Raw genomic sequence first — 25604 nt, forward strand, 5'->3', positions numbered from 1 at the left:
CCCATAAGAGGAACTGGAGGGGTCCGGTGCAGTGTGGTTTGGGTGGCAGTTCAAGGTGGGTGCCTCGACTCTCTGAACCACGAACATGGAAGCTGGCTTTTGGGACATGGAACGTTAACTCTCTGGTGGGGAAGGAGCTGGAGCTGGTGGAAGAGGTTGAGCATTACCGGCTAGATATAGTCGGCCTCACCTCGACACATAGCTCTGGGTCCGGACCCGAGTCCTTGAGAGGGGTTGGACTTTCTCTTTTGCTGGAGTTGCTCCAGGGGAGAGGCGGAGGGCGGGGGTGGGCTTTTTGGTTGTCCCTAGACTCTCTGCCTGTACATTGGGGTTTACCCCAGTGGACGAAAGGGTTGCTTCCCTGCGCCTTCGGGTCGGGGAATGGGTCCTGACGGTGGTCTGCGCGTATGCGCCGAACACCAGTTCAGAGTACCCACCCTTTTTGGAGTCCTTGGGAAGGGTACTGGATGGTGCCCCGGCTGGGGACTCCATTGTCCTACTGGGAGACTTCAATGCTCATGTGGGCAACGACAGCATGACCTGGAGGGGTGTGATCGGGAGGAACGGCAGGCCCGACCTGAATCCGAGTGGTGTTCAGGTATTGGACTTCTATGCAAGTCGCAGTTCGTCCATAACGAACACCATGTTCGAACATAAGGATGCCCACCGGTGCACATGGCACCAGGACATCCTAGGTCGCAGGTCTATGATTGGTTTTATAGTCGTATCATTTGACCTGCGACCGCATGTTCTGGACACTTGGGTGAAGAGAGGAGCTGAGCTGTCAACTGATCACCATCTGGTGGTGAGTGCGAAAGAAGCTGCGCAGACCCGGCAGGCCCAAACGAGTAGTGAGGGTTTGTTGGAAACGCCTGGCAGAATAACCAGTCAGAAAGATCTTTAACTCCCACCTCCGGCAGAGCTTTGATCACATCCTGGGGGCAGTAGGGGACATTGAGTTCGAATGGGCCATTTTCCGCTCTGCCATTGTCGAGGCGGCTGCTGTGAGCTGTGGCTGCAAGGCTGCTGGGGCCGGCCACGGCGGTAATCCCCGAACCCGCTGGTGGACACCAGAGATGAGGGGAGCCGTCAGGCTGAAGAAGGAGGCTGACAGGGCATGGCTGGCCTGTGGGTCTCCAGAGGCAGCCGACCGGTACCGGCAGGCCAAACGGTGTGCAGCTGTGGCGGTCGCCAAGGCAAAAACTCGGGTGTGGGAAGAGTTCGGTGAGGCCATGGAGAACGACTATCGGTCGGCCCCGAAAAGGTTCTGGCAAACCGTCCGTTGCCTCAGGGGGTGAAGGCGGCAAATTGCCCACACCGTTTACAGTGGGGGAGGGAGGCTGCTGACGTCAACTGGGGAGATAATTGGGCGGTGGAAGGAATACTTTGGGGAACTCCTCAATCCCACCAACACATACTCCATGGAGGAGACAGAGTTTGGGGAGTGCTTGGGGGGGGGGGGGGGTCGTCCAATCTCCGGGGCAGAAGTCGCCGAGGCAGTTAAACAACTCCACAGTGGCAGAGCCCCGGGAGTGGATGAGATCCACCCTGGGTATCTCAAGGCTCTGGATGTTGTGGGGCTGTCTTCGCTGACACGTCTCTGCAACATTGCGTGGACATCAGGGGAAGTGCCTTTGGAGTGGCAGACTGGGGTGGTGGTCCCCGTTTTTAAGAAAGGGGACCAGAGGGTGTGTTCCAACTATCGGGGGATCACACTCCTCAGCCTCCCTGGTAAGGTCTATGCCAGGGTACTGGAGAGGAGGGTCAGGGCGATAGTCGAACCTCAGATTGAGGAGGAAGAGTGTGGTTTTCGTCCCGGCCGTGGAACCGTGGATCAGCTCTTCACCCTCGCTAGGGTGCTGGAGGGGGCATGGGAATTTGCCGAACCAGTCCACATGTGCTTTGTGGACTTGGAGAAGGCTTATGACCGTGTTCCCAGGAGCATCCTGTGGGGGGTACTCCGGGAGAATGGGGTGGATGGCCCTTTACAAAGGGCCACTCGGTCATTCTACCGGAGGAATGAGAGTCTGGTCCGCGTGGCCGGTAGTAAGTCGGACTTGTTCCCAGTAAGGGTTGGACTCCGCCAAGGCTGCCCTTTGTCACCGGTTCTGTTCATAACTTTTATGGACAGAATTTCTAGGCGCAGCCGGGTGGTGGAGGGGGTCGAGTTTGATGACGGGAGGGTGTCGTCTTTGCTGTTTGCAGATGACGTAGTCCTCTTAGCGCTATCGGGCCACGACCTCCGGCTCTTGCTGGGACAGTTTGCAGCCGAATGTGAAGCAGCTGGGATGAGAATCAGTACCTCCAAGTCTGAGGCCATGATCCTCAGCCAGAAAAGGATGGTTTGCCCACTCCGGGTCGGGGGGGAGGTCTTACCTCAAGTGGAGGAGTTTAAGTATCTCGAGGTCTTGTTCACGAGTGAGGGTAAGATGGAGCGGGAGATTGACAGGCGGATTGGGGCGGCATCCGCAGTCTTGCGGGTGCTAAACCAGTCTGTTGTGGTGAAGAGGGAGCTTAACCAAAAGGCGAGGCTCTCAATTTACCTGTCAATCTACGTTCCAACCCTCACCTATGGTCATGAGCTTTGGGTAATGACCAAAAGAACAAGATCGCAAATAAGAGCGGCCGAAATGAGTTTCTTCCGCAGGGTGGCTGGGCTCTCCCTTAGAGATAGGGTGAGAAGCTCAGTCATTCGGGAGGGACTCAGAGTAGAGCCGCTGCTCCTCCATGTCGAGAGGAGCCAGTTGAGGTGGTTCGGGCATCTGGTGAGGATGCCTCCTGGACACCTCCCTCGGGAGGTTTTCCAGGCATGTCCAACCGGAGGCCGACCCAGGACACGTTGGGGGGATTATATCTCTCGGCTGTCCTGGGAACACCTCGGGATCCTCCCGGAAGAGCTGGTTGAAGTGGCAGGGGAGAGGGCAGTCTGGGCTTCCTTGCTGAGACTGCTGCCCCCGCGACCCGGACCCACAGGATGAAGCGGAGGACGATGACAACGGCGACGACTTTCATAGAAAACCATTTATTTTCACCTATTTCATGAAGTGCGCCTTGTGCACATAAGACTGCTGTGAATGGTAAATGGACTCAATTTTATATGGCGCTTTTCTACCTTAGCGGTACTCAAAACGCTTTACAGTGTCATCTCATTCACCCATTCACACACACTCACACACTGATGGAGGAGGCTGCCATGCAAGGCGCCAACCTACTCATCAGGAGCAATTATGGGTTCAGTATCTTGCTCAAGGACACTGACATGGTCACCGGGGTCGGGGATCGAACCAGCGACCCTTTGGTTGCTAGACGGCCACTCGACCCCTGAGCCATGCTGCCCACAAGTACACCCACAGCTCAGACAGCATGGGTTACTTTTCTCAGAGAATTACCGGTAAATAAAATTGGACAAACAAAATCCCTCTCATTATGGTTGTGTCTGTTTCTGAATGGAATATGAGAATTTAAAGTTTCATTAATCAAATATTTTGAGGTGCTTTTGCAAAAGAAAAACATAAAAAGAAAAACATTAAAAAACATTGCAACTTTTGTTGCAACTTTTCACAGAAGCTGCCGCAAGATCAGGCATTTTAGGCTGCAACAATCATAACAAACTGCTGCGAAATCCTGGAGGGGGACTGAATACTGTTTCCGCCCCTACATGCAGGCTTGGGACAGGCAGGTTTATATCCCTAGTTCATCCATCTCAGTCAGGCCGATGCACAGCAAATTAGTCTGTGGTATACCTTGACCAGAAAGACAAAGTCATGTTTTGTAACAATTTAACTCAAAACAAAACCCGCAAAAAACAAACTAAAAGCAAAAATTGAAGAATAAAGACATCCCCATGCACTGGCATATAAATTTAAGACTCACTTATGGCACTATCTTGAAACTGGTCGAGCCTCAGCTTATGCATATGTGTGTGTGTGTGTGTGTGTGTGTGTGTGTGTGTGTGTGTGTGTGTGTGTGTGTGTGTGTGTGTGTGTGTGTTTGTATACTCTCCCTTTGAGCTCCCCTTGCTATACAATGACATTATAATGCAAATCAAATACTTTAACTGATTGACTCCAACTTATTTACATGCAAGTATATCACTATTTTTTTTGTCAAAAAAGAAAAGTGGATCTACAAGGGAAAATAAATGTTAATTCTAGTGTTATTTTACCTTTTCAGTTCTTGCTGAGTTGTCATTTAGGCGGACATGAATGTGCACTCTGGTTTTCCAGACCTGTTGGGTCTGCAGATCTCGAGCATAGACCAACACCTCATTTCCCATCAGGCTTAGGTGGCGCAGGGTGAAGACCTCACCATTCTCACTCACCCAGAAATCAGATGTATCTCCAGCCTCAAAAAACACCTTCCCTCTACCACACTCTGTGAAGCTCACTGTGGAAGACAGAGACATGGAGTCTGATGTAAAAATGTCATTTTTGGGACGAAACAATCAAACAAATAAATCATGTGTGATGCACAAGGTTGGTGAAAAGGTTATGTGTCTCAATTCACCTTGCAGCCAGTTCATGAGCCCATGACTTCAGCATGAAATAAATCACACTATTATACATCTATAATATTCTCATGTTTGCCATTAGACAAATGTTTTAACCATCAGGAAAGTGTGTTATACAACAACATACAACACACTTTCCTTAGAGGCATACTGTCTACTTGTGTGTGTGCGTGCGTGCGTGTGTGTATGTGTGTGTGTGTGCGTGCGTGCGTGCGTGACGGCGAGACTGTGTGTGTCCCCAATGCAATCAGACAACACGGATTCAAATTCTAATTTGCCACCAATTTTCGGTCTGCTTTGTAACTTCACGGCAGGTGAAAGGTCATCATGTGACGTGCTAGCCACAGAAGCTAATGTTCCGGGAACCCAGGATGCTGCAGACGGCGCTCAGCAACGACGTTAAGATGGTGAGTATTATCACGTTTTATTAGCGTTACTCAGCGTCACCTTCAAATTGTGCATTACGTAACACCCAGGCTGCTGGTTGTTCTGGTAACAGTTGGGAGTCACGATTTCACGACGTGATGACAAAACTCCAGTCGTTGCACCACGAACTCAGCCAACACATGTCCCCTGCGTAAATCCATGTTGTTTTGTATGCGCGATTGTTTGTGCAGATAAACAAACAAGATAAAACGTGTTAATTTGTGAGCTTTCGACAGAGCTAAGCTAACGTTAACTGTTCCCCTCGTTTCAAATCAATGTAATATGCTAACTTTGAGCTAACTAGCGGCTCATTAATACCTAAAACTGCATTGAAATTGTAATGTTATTTCATTTGAATAATCTTTCTGCTTTGTCTATTCAGTGTTAAGCGTTTTCATTAAACTACTGTATAACGTTACTTTTCTTTATTAATAATACTGGTTTAATATGTAATTTCAATTTATTTTCAATTAATTCTACCACAGCCCTATATTTGAGGAAAAATAGTTAGGCCTACAAACGAGCTGAGAAGAAGCTCTGTCAATTCTATAATTCTGAAGAGGAAGACAAAGTGCAGACAGAATTTGAGGTCTTTCATACCTCATACTCATGCCTCTCACCAGTCAATATGACATCTATAATTTGCTTTCAGTGGTCACACTAAACAGTGCACACCTGGTTTTCCTTAACGTCTTCCCTAACAACGTCTGAGCTGCTGAGGACCTATGGCACGCTTCCACCAGTGAAGGTGAGACAACACAAAGGAGAGGCCATGAGGAGCACACTGCTGAGGATGCTGGTCAGCGTGAAGTGCATGCTGGCTTACCTGGAGAAGGTAAGACCATGTTGTTATGTCTGTAAATCTCAGCATAGATGCATGAGTCAATTTTGGAAAGAGAAGTGTTATCAGGATCTGTGATTGCTTGACCTGTTTAATGTTGTTGGAGGAGACCTGGACCTTTTTTGTGCCAACCTGAAGTGAGTTATTAATGTGAAATTGTACTTCACAATAAAAACAAATCCTAATGAATCTCTAGTGGAAATAATGACCTGGCTCTCTCTTTATTAGCATTAATGGTTTCACTCAACATTTGTACATCTGGCCTGGACGAGCTTTACGAAGACTGTGTGACAGCAAACAGCCTTCTGGAGCACCTAACAACACCTCAGGGGAAGGAGAAGTTGCATTCCAAGGGGACAGCAGAGAAGTGGATCCAAGTTCTTCAGGGAGCTGACCTTCCCAACATCCAGGCAGTTGTATCCTTTGTCCTCAGCAACCCATCTTCCACTGGGTTTGTGGAGAGGATTTTCTCTGTCTTGAAGAATAAGTGGACTGATTTGCAGAACAAATGTTCCTCTGAATTAATTAAAGGAGAGCTCATTGTCAGTCTTAATTATGAAATGTCTTGCTCAGAGTTTTACTCTGTGGCACTGAAAGACAAACAGCTCCTTGATGCAGCAAGAGCTCAGAAGAAGTACAGATGGAAAAATTAAAGCTGCAAGCAGCGTTGTTAGGGCCTGAGCCCCCGCGCGGCCGTCCTTGACTCCAGCCTGAATCCGACGGTGTATTTGTCAAATCTGTAGACCTTGTAGTTTAGGAGTTAGATGCCTGAGTCTGATCAGAGAGTGAGAGCAGAGCTGAGAGCTGGCCCTTTAAGAACCCCTCCCCCACTGCTCTGTCTTTGATCTGTGCTAGAGTGGAGAGCAGAGCTGAGAGCTGGCCCTTTAAGAACCCCTCCCCCACTGCTCTGTCTTTGATCTGTGCTAGAGTGAGAGCAGAGCTGAGAGCTGGCCCTTTAAGAACCCCTCCCCCACTGCTCTTTCTTTGATCTGTGCTAGAGTGGAGAGCAGAGCTGAGAGCTGGCCCTTTAAGAACCCCTCCCCCACTGCTCTGTCTTTGATCTGTGCTAGAGTGAGAGCAGAGCTGAGAGCTGGCCCTTTAAGAACCCCTCCCCCACTGCTCCGTCTTTGATCTCTGCTAGAGTGACAGCAGAGCTGAGAGCTGGCCCTTTAAGAACCCCTCCCCCACTGCTCTGTCTTTGATCTGTGCTAGAGTGAGAGCAGAGGAGGAGCACCAGAATTGTAGTGTGGAAAAGTGGAATAATTCTGCATACATTGGTCAAAAGTCACACATAATACGATATTTTTGTAGGGATTTTTGTCAGGAATGCAGTAGTATGTTTTCTAAAGCTGTGGGATGTATGGTGTAGACGTGAGAAGCGTTTGTTTGACAGTATGTACCCTGAGAGGACACAGTTTCCCCATAGACTTCCATTGTAAACGTGAAATGTGTCTCAAAACTGAGCAATTCATATAAAAACCTTTAAAGATTTTTGAAGAGCAGAGTTGTGTGATTAATGTGTGAAAGTTTGGAAGCGATACCATTAATTCCCTAGGACAGGGGTCGGCAACCCTTAACACTCAAAGAGCCATTTTGACCCAGTTTCAATGGAAAAGACAACCCTGGGAGCAGCAAATACATTTTATATTTAAAATAATCCAATATATACACACACACACAATTTCCGTAATTCCCGGACTATAAGGCGCACCTGACTGGAAGCCGCACCAGCGAAATTTAGGTAAAAAACAAATGTGTATATATAGAAGCCGCACTGGACTATAAGCCCCAGGTGTTTTAATGTTTAATTACCATATGTAAGGGTTCATGCACAGAGGGGATTGTCAGGAAAGAGATGGCTGTTTGGGGAAGCTTCCGATTTGTTAACATTTCCTACAAACAAGAAGTTGCATATATGCATAACTTATAATAATAGTACGGAACATGTACCGCGCTGTGTAAACTGTACGGTATCACATGACACATTGCGTTTCAGACACACAAACTTTCACAGCATTCGAAATGTATTCACTGTGTAGAAATAAACGGTGCGCTCTCAGCGCACGTACCATAAACAAAGCTTACAGCGCTTGACGAGGCTATTTCTAATGAATAGGGCTGCAACGAAGGACTATTTTAATAGTCGACTAGTCACCGACTATTGAAACGATTAGTCGACTAATTATTATTATTAATTTTTTGTTAAATTTAGCATGAAGTTGATTTAATTATGTGGCAAATGATAATAAACACAAGAAAGATGGGTACAATGAAAAATACATCTGTTATTGAACATACTGCGGATTCATACAAAAATTAAATTAAAAAGTCCTGTCTAAAACCAATTAGGCCCAGTGCTCGGTCAGTAGAGACATAAATCCATTAATAAATAAACCTCTGTCCATTTTTTTTTAGGGACAGGCAAATAAATAATAACTCAAAGTCAAGTAAACATTTTTTATAGCGAGAATACGCATATAAAATGTAAAATGTATGTCATAAAAACCGTACCGGCTTGAATGTTACTTGAATCTCACCGAGGCGATTCAGATTCCGTTTCGTTCAACTGCCCGACGTGCTTTCTCTTTAAATGTTCCTGCATCACCGAGGTGCTGCCATGACCCCAAGGTCTGCTTTGCAAACTTTCCAAGTAGTCTTTTTATTCGCCGTATCCAGGCTAAAATGCTCCCAAACTTTAGAAGTTTTGGTAGGCGTACCTGACGTTGACGCCGCCATTTCTGTATGTTACCGCTCAGAGACAGAGACGCTATTGCGCATGCGCGACTCTCAGTAGACATTATAAACAAGTGTGGTGCCTCACTCTGTTGGAAAAACGCGTCTGGCGACAATAGCCGACAATGGAATTTATTGTCGACTATTTCTCTTCTCGATTTTTGTCGACACCGTCGGCTAATCGTTGCAGCCCAACTAATTGAGTGTTTTTTAAAAGTGCCTGTAACACAGCAGTAGGCCTCAAGGTGCAGTAACGTCTGTTTAAAATATAACCAGCGTACCAGAAACCTCCAGCCGCACCATTGTATAAACCGCAGCATTCAAAGCAGGGGGAAAATGTAGCGGCTTATCGTCCAGAATTATATATAATTTTATTTTAATATTTCGAGATCATAATAGTCTTACAATTTACAACGACAATTAAACAAATGAACAAACACAAATAAAATACTTTGTTCAGATATTGCGCAGTTTTGGTGTCGCTGGCCTTTCCGCGCGTGCCGGCTGCCTGCTGACACGTTGAGTGCTGTCAAACGTCTCTCAAGAAGGCGAATGCTGATCACCGAAACTGCACAAGGTCTGAAGAAAGAAGTTAAAAACTTTGACTTAATAAGAAGACATGATACACGTTTTTGAGACAAATAACATACACTTCAATCGGACACTTATTATTTCTTTTCCCAAGCCACGCAGAGCCGCAACATAAGGAGCCGCGGGTTGCCAACCCCTGCCCTAGGAGGAGACAGATTTTGTTTGGGGAGTCAAAAAAGTCCTGGTTTTGACAGTTTTGTCCAAATTGTGGACAATCTGTTGTAGATAGGTGAGGGGTCAGAGCATATGAATTTTTCGTCTTGATGAGACGAGTCCAACGGTGTTGGTCCCATGTCTGTGGGACATTCGTGCAAGCAGTTATGGCGATGCAATTTTTTTTTTTTTTTTGGCGCTATAGACTTTTTCCCAAATTATTTTTTTAGAATATTGAAATTTTTGCCAGACCGGACGTGTGTGCCAAATTTCAGCGACATGTTTAGGGGGTCAAATTCAGCATTAAAGTGGCGGCGGAAGAAAGAAAGAATAGCCCCCCCCAAAAAAACGAAGCAATTTCAGATATAATTCTTGCCACCATTGTTTCCTATGGGAGACCTTTCCCCCTTGACCCCCCCCCCCCCCGGACCCTCCTATGTGTTTTTTTGGGGGCTGCGATGCTCCTAAGTGTGTGTTTTTAGCTCCCTCTTTGCAAACAGAAGTACCTTCAGGCTCAGGCCCTAAAAAAAATAGGCTGACTACAACTGTAGGCTACAGCCATGGCCTTTGAGACACAATTATTTTTTTGTTTACAAGTTTTCCTCAGACATTGTTTGCACTGTATGTTTGCACTTTTCTTATTGCAATAATTGTCCACTATGTTCTTTTTTGTATTGTTTCAGAGGCAGACCCAGTGCCACTCCACCACTGGCAAAATGGAGAGCAGTGTCTAAGGCCCCCCCTGAGATACGGTATTCCCCTGGAAACTGCTGCCCCCAGCTCAAGGAAGCAAAAAATGCCAGCAGATGCCGAGATGCTCGCTCTCCTCACTCCTGCTCAGTGTGCCAGATGTTTAATTACTCTTCTGCCTCCTTTAGTGATGCTGTTAAGTGTGTTAAATGTAGTTTGTTTGTAGCGTTGGATGCGAGGCTTAGCGAGGTTGAATTGGACCTGCAGCGGCTCCGCACTGATGGTTCCAAACAATTAGCTGCTAGACCTAGCCAGCTGGTGCAGACCGCCTTAGCTTAGCTCCTAGCTTAGTCCCCACTAGGGCTCCCCCAGCAGCTCCCAGGCAGCTGGGAAACCAGAGCAGCTGGGTGACTGTCCTAAGTCAAGTCAAGTCAGTTTTATTTGTATAGCGCCAAATCACAACAAAAGTTATCTCATGACACTTTACAAGTAGAGCAGGTCTAGAACCACGCTCCTTCAGTGAATTTACACCCAACAATTCTCCATCAGCAAGCACATCCTGCAACAGCGGCGACGAAAACCTTCCTTTTAACAGGCACGAACGTCGAGCAGACAGAGGCTCAATGGGGACGGTCTTCTGCTTCGACCGTCCTAAGGAAGCATAGTCCTAAGCACACGCCTACTGTCAGTGACCAACCACCGCTTCACGTTTCGAATAGGTTCTCCCAACTCGGCAACACACCTGCTGTGAAGACATCCATTCTGAGAAACGTGAAATTAGCGACACCGACGACCATGGTCAATATATTCCAGGGGCCAGAGCAGGCAACATCGAGTCAAATGTGAAACTGCTGGCTAAAAGAAAATGTAAATATGATAAAATTGTTATTCACGTTGGTGGTAATGACATCCAACTACGCCAGTTGGAGGTTCCAAAAATTAATATTGAGTCGGTATGTACATTTGCAAAGACAATATCGAACTCCATAGTGTTCTCTGGACCCCTGCCTAATTAGACCAGCAATGACGCATGTCATTGTTGAACCGCTGGCTGTCGAGGTGATGATGTCCAGCAAATGAAGTGAGCTTCATAGATAATTGGCAAACATCAGCAACAGAGACAGCATTCATCACACGTTGGATGGAGCTGCTCTCATTTCAAGAAATATGGCCCAGTTTATTATGGAATCAAAACCCTGACAAACCAGAGTTTAGACCGGAAAGCACAGCTGCCTTCTTACACGTTTCTCTGCACGTCCACTAGGGCAGTTACCCACCAAAAACTCTATAAAGACTGTGTCTGTCCCCCGACCAAGTCTGTTTATTTCCTCCAATTCTACTTGCAGAGGGGTCAATCAGAAAATCCTTCTCAAAATCAACACATCCACCTAATTATCTTAAAAGAATATGAAAATTATATGTGGACTGCATCAGATCTCTGATGCCAAAAACTGTTTTAGTCAAGTATGTTTGTTGTAATGAATCCACTCTTCCCAGCACAACACTCATATTCCATGAGACTCTGGCCATGGAGGTGAAGTTGCTGCCATGTTTGACAGAAGTTTAGTAATAAATCCCTAACCCAAAATAAGTTTAAATTAATTTGAAAGCCTGATTCTCAGTGTTGGGCCAACACAACCAGGAGGAGAGATTAATTTAGATTTGACGATTAATCCATCTGAAGAAAGGACTTTCGGCCTTTGAGGCCGAACACCCCTTTCAGAAGCCTGCATTCGGAGTGACAATCTCAAACAAAGGGTCGTAAAAAGGAGGATCATCTCTGGCCATTGACCCCCCCAAAACTTCGCGCCCCGCTTGACTGGAAGTTTGCGTGCCGCACCGCCATTGGCTGAGAGCCAATACGTCCCACAGGAAGTGACATCACCGACCTGATAAAGGTACCGGACCAAGAAAGGCTCGCTCTCTTCACACCTTGGCCTGGCAGTGCACTGGACGGCGAGAACTCCGCAGGCGGACACCTCCCCCCCTGTCCACATATCCAGACGAGACGCTGTTTGAGCCACGACACTCAGCTGAACATCATAGCCCCCTTGGTAGGGAAAACCCCCCACCACGTCCAGAATTCCATGGACTTCGTGAACAAGGTTAGAGAACTCAAGCTGGACCCAGATGAGACCATGGTGTCCTACGATGTGACCTCCTTGTTCACCTGCGTCCCTACCGTGGAGGCTGTAGAAACAGTGAAGAAACGCCTACAGCTGGACAACACCCTCAGCAACAGGACCAACCTCAATCCGGACCAAATCTGCCAACTTCTGGACCTTTGCCTGAACACAACCTACTTCCAGTACAGAGGGAAGTTTTTCAGGCAAAAACACGGCTGTGCCATGGGTTCTCCCGTATCTCCTATCGTGGCCAACCTATACATGGAAGAGGTGGAACAGAGGGCCCTGACTTCCTTCAGTGGACCCTCCCCCACCCACTGGTTCCGATACGTTGATGACACCTGGGTGAAGATCAAGATTCAGGAGGTACAACCGTTTACAGCACACATCAACTCGGTAGACGTCAACATCAAGTTCACCAGAGAGGATGTGAAAGACAACCATCTGCCCTTTTTGGACTGTGACGTCTACATTCAAGAGGACAGGAGCCTGAGGGTGGATGTGTACAGGAAACCCACCCACACTGACCAATACTTGCTTTTTGACTCTCACCATCCTCTGGAGCACAAGTTAGGTGTCATCAGGACGCTGCAACACCGAGCGGAGACCATCCCCACCAGCGTCCAAGGCCGGAAAAAAGAACAGCAGCATCTGAAAAGAGCACTTAAAACTTGTGGCTTCCCAGACTGGACCTTTGTAAAATCCTCTTCCAGGTCCAGAAAGGAGGAGAGCTCCAGGAGGAGGGAAGATGAAGAAGGCAGGAGAAAAAACATAGTGATCCCCTATGTGGCAGGGGTTTCTGAGAAATTAAGGAGAATCTATAATAAGCACCGCATCCCTGTGTCTTTTAAACCAGACAACACTCTGAGACAAAGACTGGTTCACCCCAAAGATCCCACCCCTCACAGCCAGAAAAGCAATCTGGTATACGCTGTCAGATGCAGTGAGGCCTGCACGGATCTCTACATAGGGGAAACCAAACAGCCCCTCAACAAGCGCATGGCCCAACATAGAAGAGCCAACTCTGGAGGACAGGACTCAGCGGTTTTCCTCCACCTCAAGGAGGAAAGCCACTCCTTCCAGGACGACCATGTCCAAATTCTCGACAGAGAGGACAGATGGTTTGAAAGAGGAGTTAAAGAAGCCATCCACGTCAGGATAGAGAAACCATCTTTGAACAGAGGAGGTGGACTGCGACATTTCCTTTCACCTATTTACAACCAAGTCCTTTCAAAGCTTCCCCAAAGAGTTCAGCTGAAAGACCCATGTGGAACGGCTGATGCCAGCACAGCCCATTAGCATCTGAGTGGTCGGTGAAACCCCCCAACGACCACCCCTGAAACTCCCTGACACCGCACAACGGCTGTCGTTTGGAGAGGCCAGGTGAGTCTCGGGAGGGTCGTTTCCACCACAATAGCACTGACCACTCCCACATAGGTTTATAAGCTGGAGTTTCCACACTCTTCACTAGAACTGAAGAAGCCTCTCGGATGAGAGGTGAAACGTCTTCAAGATAAACTTACGTCCAGTTGACCAGATTTTACTTCGCTTCGATCTACGATGACCTGGATGAATGAGAACCTACACAGACTGTTTGAGCCACACTACCCACGTGAATTGAATCCCTGGTGAACGAAAGCTTGGCCAAGCTTGTTCACCCCTCCACCAGTCGACTGCAGCAAATCCGTGCAGGCTGCCCGCCGCTGTTTCTGCTCCCCTCCGACCCAAGCTGGAACCCACACGCACCGGACCAGCGGAGATTGAATACCTGACCGAGCAAGTAAGGTTTCCCCTAACTAGGCATTTTCGGGGCAGAGAAATAGCTTAGTTGTGTTTATATAATGTCTTAAGAATGCACTGTTTTGTGCCAGAAGTCCTGTGAACAGCAGACACTATTATACGGCATTATGTCGTAACTACTGAAACTGATTGTTTCAACTGTAATATTCTCAAGAAGGTGCAAGATATTTATTGATTCTAAAACATCCTGCACAATTGTATTGAACACATTTTTGGGTTTACTTCTGCCTTTTCCTCTATCTATCTTTTTCTCTCTCTCTCGCCAAGCTGTTCGGCTTGCTGACTGACCGCTCCACGCGTTATATCTTGGCGTTATTACCCTCTGTTCTGCTGCCCGCGTGTTGACAAGAACTAGTAGAAGAGACCATGTCTCTCCTGGACTGCTTCTCTGCATGGCTCCCTGTCAAATTTTGAATAGAATTCAAAATTCTCCTTCTAACATACAAAGTCCTCAACAGTCAGGCACCTTCATATTTGACAGAGCTCCTAGTCCCCTATTATCCAGCTAGAACCCTTCGCTCCCAGGATGCAAGGTTACTGGTGGTTCCTAGAGTTTCTAAAAGTAGAATGGGCGCAGAGCCTTCAGCTATCAGACTCCCTTCATGTGGAACCGTCTCCCAGTTTTGGTCCGGGATGCAGACACCTTCTCGACCTTTAAGAGCAGACTTAAGACCTTCCTTTTTGATCAGGCTTATAATTAGGGCTGTTTAGGCTGGGTCTGCTCGACGTTCCTGCCTGTTAAAAGGAAGGTTTTTGTCGCCGCTGTTGCAGGATGTGCTTGGTCATGGAGAATTGTTGGGGGTAAATTCATTGAAAAGTGTCATGAGATAACTTTTGTTGTGATTTGGCACTGTATAAATAAAATTGACCTGACTTGACTGGACTCCTGTGAATGGTGTTTTTCAGCTCATTCTTCCAATTTTGTACATAAACCATGCATATATTTAAGTGCTTATATGGAGCAAATACCTTTTTTTTATACAATTGTGCCAAACCTTCCATCGAGCAGACCCAGGCTCAATGGGGACGGCCTTATGCTTTGACCAGTTGGGGGGAAAGAGAGCAGGAGAGTGGGGCAGAGACAAAGACAGACAATGGAGGACGACAGATATGCAGAAAGAAAGAGTGGGACAGAGATAAAGAGAGCGATAAAGGGAAGAGACTGATGGACATGAGCAGGTGGAGCTAAGGGTGGTAGCTTGAGCCTCTTCAGGTCTGCAGCCTCCTCCAGCAGCACCCGGGATCTGGGATGAGGGGAGCCTGAAGGCTCCAGAGAAGAAGATGAGTTAGTAACACATATGAGTATGATTTCTGTATGACACATACAGGAGGACAGAGAGGGAAGAGAGGAGGAGAGAAGAGCCCAGTGCACCATGGGAGATCCCCCAGCAGCCTAAGCCTATAGCAGCATATCTAAGGGCCAGCCTAAGCAGCCCAACTATAAGCCTGATCAAAAAGGAAGGTCTTTAGTCTGCTATTAAAGGTAGAGAGGGTGTCTGCATCCCAAACCGGGATGCATGGTTTACAGATCCAGCCGCCTTAATTTCGCGCAATCTCGTGATGGAGCCCTGACCGGTCTGTGACGGGTCCCTGCTCGGCAGTAGGCATGTCCGTGACTGTCATGAGATCCCCTGCGATGACGTCATCGACGCGGGGTCGACTCATAACGCCCCTAAGCCCCGTTTGTGGTAATTACCTGCACCGCTTTATCAGTCCACCAGGAGGAGCAGTCATTGTAAGTGGTGACCGTGTCTGAAGACAGCGGCTCTACTGTCATATGTCTGCAGCATTTAATGTATACATTAACCTCTTAATGTATTTTTAAGTCCTATCAATAGTTTCTACTCAAACAAACTGAATTTGTATAACTTAAATATGTCTTTTCTTTACATTAATTATGAAGTCTGAGTAAACTGTACTTTTTAATAGACTATTTTATTGTACTCATGTGATTGAGCTCATACAAGTCAGTATCATCAAATTTTGCCAAAAATCTAGTTTATACCAGTTGGACAGAGTGGTGGCATTTGTGAGCTCTGAACTTTTTTAATCAGAGAAGACAGAACAAAGACACAGAATTCAGCTGTGGTAGCTGAAGTTCTAGCACGCAAGTTGTTGGACCCACGTTTGAAGCCACCGGTGAATGACCTGAGTTCAGCCACAAAACGGTAAGTTTGAACCTGGGAACATAACTGGTTGCATGCCGTTGCAGTCCTGATTGCTAGCGTTAGCTTAGTTTGCTATTAGCAAGGAAGCTAACCAGGTAACTTGTATGTTGCTCCCAGACAGCTAATGCAAGCTGAGCTGAGCCAGACACCAGAACTAGTTAGCTCCGTCACAGACCAGCAATCGTCCCGGTAAGTTGGCGTAGCTGAATTGTTAAGGGAGTCTATATTGTGGGACACAGTGTGAGTGCGTGGTGTCTGTCCAGTCATAACAATTGCGCTTTGGTGTGACATGTCTGGCAACCGTCCACATTTGTTTGAAAAAAACAAAACAAAACAAAACACTGGGCAGACTCAAAGTGGACATCCACTGCTCAAGCACAAGTTCTATGACTGGACTCCGCGTACTCTCAGCTGGAAGTCTAAAAGCTTTACTGGAGGAGGCAAACTCCTTCCACCTGTCCTGAGTGATTTCCTGTAGCGGTTTCTGCACTCGGTAGTGGGTGGACACTGAACAGGGCGGGCATGTTGGCTGTGTTTGTACTTATTGAGGTTGTTTGTAGCACTACGTTGTCATGGTAACATGATCATGCCCTGCTCCTTCTTTCAGGACGTTGATGATGAGGGAGGTTCGTACAATGACGTGCCAGCGGGGACCCTCTGCCGTGAACAGGAAAACATCACTCACACCACAATGAACGACCACGAGTTTGTGAGAAAGATCTTTTCATGCAATCACTGAGGAATCACTACAGCCTATGAGGCCACGGCTTTGTTTATGTCTTTTGTTGTTGAAAAAAGATATGGTCAATAAAAAAAAAATTGGATCAATGTAATGTTGCAGTATGTATGTATTTTGTATTGATTGAAAGACATATTTAGAGTTTCAGGAACTAAAAAGGTTTCTTTTGTTTGTAAAAAAAAAAACGCATGTTCAATAAAAAAAAATTGGATCAATGTAATGTTGCAGTCCCTGTATTTTACACGGCTCTATTGATTTGAAGACATATTTTGAGTTTCAGGAATTGAAAAGTTAGGTCAGTTGGAATATACAATTTATTTGTATTTGTATTGGAGTAATGCCGACTATAAAAGCTGAGTTCAATAAATGGGTGGGAAACAGTTGTTTAAGCTAAGTACCTCAAGTAATTAAAAACCAATTTGTGCCACAGATATTAACATTGTGTTGCGGGCTACTTCAAAGACTTCACTCAACAGGTTTTGGATAAAGTATAAATCCAGTGATCTTGAAGCTCCGCACTCTTCCACACAGTGTGACATCTATTTTATTTATTATAGAGCAGCTTTACAGCAGGTCTACTCTATAGAAACTAACAAACTGCGAGTGGTTTGTGAACCTCACTGCATGTGTGCATTTGAAGTGATGAACTCCCGGCACATTTCAGAGCTGAGTGAACCAGGAGTCATGCTCACGTTGATGTTTGTTAGCATCAGAGTGTATCCTTTTGTTCTAGCTCAATGGGTGGTCGCCAGCCAAACAGGTTCCCAGCCCCCACATTGTTCCAGAGTATGGCCACTGAAAGAGGCTAATACAGAGAACCAATACTAATATGACTGTCTACTGGTCGTCTCATGGTCTATTTTTGCAGAGAGACGTGCGCCAGTTGCGTAAATCACTGGCAAGCACTGGAATGTCCAGATGACGCGCTGCAGCAGACACCCAGAACCGGCCCAACTCTCCCGCTGCTCATGCTGGCATGAGCATGAGATGGGAAATAGACAGTCAAACCTGTATCATATGAGTGTTTTACAGCGATTATAATGTCTGTATCTGCATATGTGACACTGATGAGAAAATACACAATATGAGAGGGACAGGAGTTCTCCAGCATCTCTGCTGTCCTGGAGGGACTGGTATACATGTATGTACGCATACATGTGTATATTGTAAGAGAAAAAATCAGGTATTATCTATTTGGAAATCGAAAATATGTATTAAAGCAAAACTAAAGCAGAAGATGAATGCAGTCGAATAAAAATCTTCTGCCATCTCCTGGTGACACCCTGCAATTGAAGTAATGGGCGTGATCATAGTGGATTCTGGGCACACCCCCAAGAGGAGGGGGGGACTCCCAGTGGCTGGAAACTGGCTGGAGACCGACTGGCAGCCGGATGGCCTCTGGATGGCACGTTGAGGTTGGATGTAGAGGTTTTGGTGTCACATCCACAAGCAAGCTTCTTCAGAGACTGGGAGTGCGAGGACAGGCCTTCTGTCAAGCCATCAAATCCTTATCAGAGGCTGCTGAACGAAGCAGCAGATGATTTGGATCAAGAGGAAGGACCCCAATTGGGCTGCGAAGTGATCATCCAGAGGTCGACGCAGAGGGGGGCACACCTGGGACGCTAGGTGTCGCTGTTAAGCCCTTTGAAGGCGTAGTGGGCTTAAATTAACGAAACGCCAGGGAAAGGGGGTGCCCACCTGAAGACCCTGGTGAAGCGTCTGCCCCAGGGTTGTCACTTTGCACCCTTTACCCCCCCCCCCCCCGCCCCAATCAATACCGAGTGCTGATGAATCTAAGGGATTGCACCATCTAGTCCTCTGGGCTCAACTGATTCATGTAGAGTATTCATAATATCGTCACCTTCTAAAAACAACTGCCTGTGTCTTTTTTTGGCATAAATCAACATCCTCCTCATGTTTTGTCTCCAAGTTTTTTTGTGTTTTCTGAAAACTTGAATGAAATGACTTTTGCGATTATTTTAAGAAAGTGACGACATCCAATATGTTTTCTAATGTTTACAAATTGTGAAGTCAAACATTCTTTGGAATCAAATATCTGCCTTTTATCTGACAGGGTTTGACAAAGTAAATGGGGTCAAAGGGTAAAATGAATGTGGGGTGTATTTGACACCCCACATTCATTTTACCATGTTGGTGTATATTTTTAGACTATCTTTCGCCTCAAGTGTGGCATGGTGTTGCAGTGGTCAGCACTGTCACCTCACAGCAAGAAGGTTCTGGGTTCAAGCTCCGGCACGAGCAGGGGGTCTTTCTGTGTGGAGTCTGCATGTTCTCCCTGTGCCTGCGTGGGTTCTCTCTGGGTACTCAGGCTTCCCCTCACAATCCAAAGACATGCAAATGGGGACAAGGCTGATTAGATACTCCAAATTGACCGTAGGTGTGGTTGTGAGTGTGAATGGTTATCTGTCTATATATGTTGGCCCTGCAATGGACTGGAAACCTGTCCAGGATGTACCCTGCCTCACTCCCGAAAACCACTGGGATAGGCTTCAGCCCTCCCATGACCCTTCACAGCATTAATGGAAGAAAATGGATGGATCTTTCGCTAATGTCATCAGGAACTGACATCCTGACTTGGAAAATAATAAAAAAAAAAATACATTAAACATGAAATGATGGTTAATCCACATCCAAGAAGTCAATTCCATGGTACAAACTGCATGAAAGAGCGAAATCTCATGCTTCAAAAGAAGTCTGGGACTACGGCACCCTATCAGATGTGCCTATTAAGTAACCGCCCCCCCCCCCCCCACACACACACACTATTACAGACCCACATTTCCTAATATGTTTTTTACATAAATACACAGGTACTTACTGTATATTCATACTGACAAGCAAACTTACCAACATACAGTAATTAGATAATTGTTTGGTTGCCCTGTCATGTTTGATACTAATTTAATTTGCATGTCTGGACTGTCTCCTTGCAATGTTTAAAAGAGCACAAGTTGACAGCAAGCCAAACTCCATTTAAACCACACTTGAACCAAAGTTAGCATTTCGAGTTTTTCATATTTATTCTTTTTCTCAAGGGTTAATGGTGAGGAGTAAAACTGCAATTCAAAAAAAAATACTTGAATGAGTAAAAAGTCCAATTAAATCATTGAAAGCAAAGTATAGATACAAGTAAGTTTAAACTATTCAAAGAGCAAAAGACAAACAATTGCAAAAATGGCTGAAACTCAAATCAACAAACAAAGAAATCATGTATCTAACAAACTATGTAACATTCAGTGAGTCTTTATCTCATTAAACACAAATCACTTACAGGCAGTGGTTCTCAGTGGGTGCAAACACGGCAAGGAACAAAGAACATGGCTACTGAAGCCTTCCTGCTTTTGAAACCTCCAGCCTATCCACTTCCTGCCAGGTAACTTCCAGGTGGCAGGTAGAGTCCCCCTACTTCTTGGAGGACAAAATGTCATATTCCACTAAATATCCAGTTGGCAATAATGATATGAATATATTATTATTATTATTAGTGGTATTATTATTGGTTATAACAATGATAATTTTATTATGTTAATGTGTCATAGAACATATATATTAGCTACAATACCACATCTTCCATCACATCCTGTTGTTTTGTTTTCAGTACATTATAATGCATATGTTGTATTTGTCAGTCAGTTTTTTTGTGCATCCAGCATTAGCAGAATCAAAAAGAATCACAAATTGACATAGAGATACAGTATAATGTATAAATCTGCTTTATAATGTGCTAGTTAAATGTTATTTGCAGAGAAAATTCATTTAAAATAGACATGGTGAGTTCAGGAATCCACAGGCACAGTATACAATGTTTTAATGAAAGCCTCAGGTTAAGTTTGAGACAAAGATTAGGATAAAAAAGATTAAGATATCAGTTCAAGCAGCTTTAGCTCTGCTGTTTTTGTCATTCTCTTTCAATGTTTTTTTTTTGTAACCCTTTTCTCATTGTAGTAATTTCATTGAGATACTAGGCCTCATTTTCAAGAGAGACCTTTTATGGTCAGACATGCTGTACAAAATCAGTGAGTTGAAGAGAGATTTGTGGTGTCATTTTTTTGTAAAATTGAGAGTGAAATACTGTAAAATTATGATATCAAAAACATTTTTAACATATTTAACCAAACATAACTGATAATTATTTAGCGAGGATACGTTAAAGCTGTCAAGATCTAAGAATCTTTCGTACAAAAAAAAAAATACAGAAAAGGCAAAATTATGACATGACAATGTTAATAAAAAAAGTGTTTACTTGTTAGTTTTACTTTTTGGTTGTACAAATAGGAGCTGAAAATAATTGCACAACATTCATTTTTTCTAAAAAAAAAAAAAAAAAATACAATGAAAACAACGTTAATATAACAGTTCAAAAAGCAGTGAACCTTTCCAAAGGTATGCTAAGTAGTAGGTCACAGCAAATAATATCATTCACAACTTTTCTGGCCCTCTAAGATTCATGGCTAAAAATTACAACATACATTTTTTTGGAGCAAAAAACTCAATATTTGAAGGGGTTATGTGCTATACTGCAGTGTTCATGAGAATGAGCTGTATTGTTTCTTTAAATGTGCTGGTACTGACTCAAAATGATGTTTTGCTTGTGTACAGCTTTTAAAGCTTTACGTATACACAGTTTTCCTGAACTCTGTTACTCTTGGAGTTGTTGCAACAGATCTGAAAGTATGTTACCTCATTGCACCTCTTTTAGACAGTCAAGGAACTTTCACCACACCTAAACACTTTGTCAGCCCTGTGCTGTCAGTACAAGAGAAGTTGCTTCCCAAAACTCAAATTATGACACAAATGAAAACATTAAAGAGATGAGAGCTCACTCAGGATAACACACTGTATGTTACAACAACTTAACTTTAAAAAAAAAATCACATTCGTCTAAAAGATGATACGATTTCAAAGCTCTGTGATTGTGTGAAGGATTCTGATCTGTTCAGTACCTGTCATCAGGGAACACTGACAACAACTCTCCACTTGAGGTGGCTGAAAGGTGAGGGGCACACCACTGACTACCAAAATATCACTTCAGCACTATTTAATAAATCAAAATATTAATGTAAAACAATCTTAGGATAAGATTACTGAGAACAGATGGCTGTCTTCCAAGTAACTCCCTGCCTCGCTACTAACAGAAAACAACAGTTTCTCCTAATACCAGAAAGCTACACAGCCATCCAGGAAGATGGGTGCATGGCCAATGATTTCTGGTGTTTGGGTAGTTAAATTACCACAAATATAATGTGAGCTGAGTAGATATCTTGTGGTAATGCAAAGGAGTACAGTCAGATTTGCCCTATCACCTGTGTTGAGCCAGGACTTTATGGAGGGGGTGGTGGATGCTGTCCAAGATTGTGTGGAGTTTAGACAACATCCTCCTCTCTGTCACCACCGTCAGAGAGTCCAGCTTTACTCCTACAATGTCACCAGCCTTCTGGATGAGTTTGTTTAGTCTGTTGGCATCTGCTACCTTCAGTTTGCTGCCCCAGCACACAACAGCAAACAGGATGGCGCTGGCCACCACAGACTCACAGAACATCCTCAGCACGGTCCTGCAGATGTTAAAGGACCTCAGCCTCCTGAGGAAGTAGAGACGGCTGAGGCCCTTCTTGTTGACCGCTTCAGAGTTCTTAGAAAAGTCCAGTTTGTTGTCCAAGTACACCCCCAGGTACTTGTAGTCCTCAACAATGTCCACACTGACCCCCTGGATGGAAACAGGGGTCACTGGTGTCTTTGTCCTTCTGGGGTCCACAATCACTTCCTTTGTCACATTGAGCAGGAGATGGTTCTTCTCACACCATGAGACAAAGTTCTCCAGCACAGTCCTGTATTCAGTCTCATCACCCTTCCTGATGCATCCAACTACTGCAGAGTCGTCAGAGAATTTCTGAAGGTGGCAGGACTCTGTGTTGTAGTTGAAGTCAGTGGTGTAGAGGGTGAAGATGAAGGGAGACAGGACTGTCCCCTGTGGAGCCCCAGTGTTGCTCACCACTCTGTCTGACACACAGTGTTGTAAGCGTACAAACTGTGGTCTTCCAGTAGTTGTGTAAAAGTGGAATAAGTCGGCATACGTTGGTCAAAAGTGACACACACTACATAATTTTTGTAGGGGTTTTTGTCAGGAATGCAGTGGTGTGTTTGTTAAAGCTGTGGGATGTATGGTGTAGACGTGAGAAGCGTTTGTTTGACAGTATGTACCCTGAGAGGACACTGTCTCCCCATAGACTTCCATTGTAAGCGTGAAACGTGTCTCCCCCACTTTGACGGCTTATAAAATCCAAACCGAGCAATTCATATAAAAACCTTTAGCAACTGTCAATCAGCACAGTTGGTAGAGTAATGTGTGAAAGTTTGGAAGCGATTCCAGTAATAGCCTAGGAGGAGATAGATTTTGTTCGGGGAGTAAAAAAAGTCCTGATTTTGACAGTTTTGTCCAATTTGTGGACATTGTGTTGTAGATAGGTGAGGGGTAAGAGCCTTTGAATTTTGCTTCTTCAAGAGACGAGTCCAACGGTGTTGGTCCCATGTTTGTGGGACATTGGTGGGAGGACTTATAGTGCTCCAAATTAGGAAAAATTATCTTTTAGTTGTGTGGCTGCCTAGGTGGCGCTATAGACTTTTGTGGTGTTTTTTTTTGTGATTAGTGAATGTTTAGCCAGACCGGACAAGTGTGCAGAATTTTAGCGAATTTCATTGCATGTTCAGGGGATGAAATTACATTATGCGCGTTATACGCACTCATTGACAGCAAGAACAGTATAATACCAGGTTTTGAATGGGTGTGTATGTGAAAACTGGCTCTGGGCCGTCTGGCTGAGCTGCCTCATGGGTGTTGGGGGGGGCGGGGGGGGGGGGGCTGGGACACTGTTTAGTGTGTTTTTTTACTGTTTTTAGTGCTGCTAATCTGTTGCTCTGCCGAGCAAACATAATAGGGTCTTCGCCTGAAGTTCCTTCAGGCTCAGGCCCTAATGGGGGGGGGGGGGGGGGGGGTGGCACGCTTTTGAGGTCTCTTAGGGGAGGCTCACTATACCACACTTTGAAAACCCAAATGGATCACAGCTGAAATGGTATCCGAGGTACTTCTGTTGCACTTGTAAGCAAACTGAAAGGAATGTATATAAAAAAAACTAACCTCTGTCTTCAAGAAACTGATCATGATTTTCTCAAAACACCACGACTGATGAACTCAGTGCAACAGGACGGTGGTCATTTTTCTCTTTACAGCCTACGTGTTTCGGCATAGGGATGATAATAGAACTTTTCCAGATAGAGGGAACAGAATGAGTGTCCAGTGATTTTTGGAAGATGGGACACTGGGCTTCTGCTAGTTCTTTGCTACAACACCTCGGTAGCCACCCAGAGATGCCATCTGGACCACAGGCCTTTCTGTGGCAGATGTATGAAAAATGTCTCGCCACATCATGCTGGTCAATAGTAATTATTTCAAGGCCTGATTCAGGTACACCATCCTTCACCGTTTTCTTTTCATGTAAGAAGTCTTGAGTCAAATTTTTTTTAAAAAGTTATTCATCTCATGTGCCTTTTGTACGATGTCAACTCTCCTATGAATCATGACTGAGTGGAGAAGGAAAAGATTGCTAAAAAAGGAAAAAAATAAAGAAATATATCTAAATATATATGAAGGAAAAATTGCTGAATGAATTAAGTTGAAGTCTTGTCAGTAGTTACCCTATAAGATTCATCGACTGTAAAATCTCAGTCTGGGACTATAGGTTGTGACTAAAAACTCTAAAAACCTGTCTTTAGATATGAGCAGGTGTGAGATGGTACTTTTCTATGTCTTTTCAAACTCTTTTCAAAGACTTGTGATGTATGGGTAGCATCAGGTGTCTGTGAACATGGTCTGCTATGATATTAGCACTTCCACCAGGCAAGATATAAAAAGTGCATAATAAAATACTCCCCAATTCACATGGCAGGTAGGGGGGGTCTCAGGCATAAACATACCAGTTCGATGTCAGACTTACAGACCAACTCTCTTGTGGTGAACTGCGGGCCTCACAGGTTGTTGATATAGACACAAGTGCCACCACTTTTGTGCTTGCTGGAGTTGTCGTTCTTACCAGAGCCCAGCAGTGAGAAGCCATTCAGGGAAATTGGTGAGTTGGGCATATCCTCCTGCAGCCACGTCAAAGTGAACGTGAGCAGGCATGAATCCAGTACTCGTGGAGAAACCTGGCGTGAGCTCGGAATTCCTCAACCTTGTTCTTTAGGGAGTGGACGTTGCAGAGAATCGTGGAGGGCGGTGGTGGTCTTTTAGCTCTTCTCTGTAGTCTCTGTTTCCTCCTCTTCTGCGTCTGTCTCCTGCAACCTCTCTCCAGGCGTCCAGCCAGCAATTCATATAGAAGGTAGGGGGCCGGTGTGTAGCTGGGATGGAGAACCAGGAGCTGGTCCCAGGTTTAACTCAGCAGCTAGTTGGCGCAGCACCAGCACCTTCTGGCAAGTGGCAGCATGATACAAGACGGACCATAAAAGCCACAAGCAGTCCTCTTAATAAAAAAAAAGCATTGCTTTGCACAATAAGGCACTGTGTTAGATAAAGAAAATGATTAAAAAGTTAAAAAGACCCCACAAATAATGACAAAAAACACAAAGTGCCAAGGTAGCAGCACGAGGTGTCCTGGGTCACAGCAGAGCAGCGCCACCATCATCTACTACAAGAGAGACAAACCTTATCAACAAACATTGTTGTGTTATGCAAATATTGTCATTTCAAAGCTTTTACTGTCTTGACAGTATTCTCTGTTTTCTTAATGTGTAACTTGTTTCATTTTCAAAAAAAAAA

At 45.1% G+C, this 25604-nt stretch overlaps 1 protein-coding gene across 4 annotated transcripts in view; it reads right to left on the minus strand.

Moving 5' to 3' along the window:
* Positions 1 to 25604, minus strand: part of LOC147250087 (cadherin-2-like) — a 188926-nt gene that overhangs the window by 106746 nt on the left and 56576 nt on the right. For 3 of the 4 annotated variants that reach the window (XM_086224202.1, XM_086224200.1, XM_086224201.1), the window contains exon 3: positions 4166 to 4386. The exons of the other annotated variant lie outside the window; for it this stretch is intronic. In XM_086224202.1, coding sequence (XP_086080328.1) covers positions 4166 to 4386 — 221 coding nt within the window. The remainder of the gene's footprint in view (positions 1 to 4165; positions 4387 to 25604) is intronic. 4 annotated transcript variants of the gene reach the window in all.

This window comes from Aulostomus chinensis, chromosome 14, assembly GCF_037954235.1.
Source record: "Aulostomus chinensis isolate RoL2024-O1b breed Wild chromosome 14, RoL_Achi_v1.0, whole genome shotgun sequence".
NCBI lineage: Eukaryota > Metazoa > Chordata > Actinopteri > Syngnathiformes > Aulostomidae > Aulostomus > Aulostomus chinensis.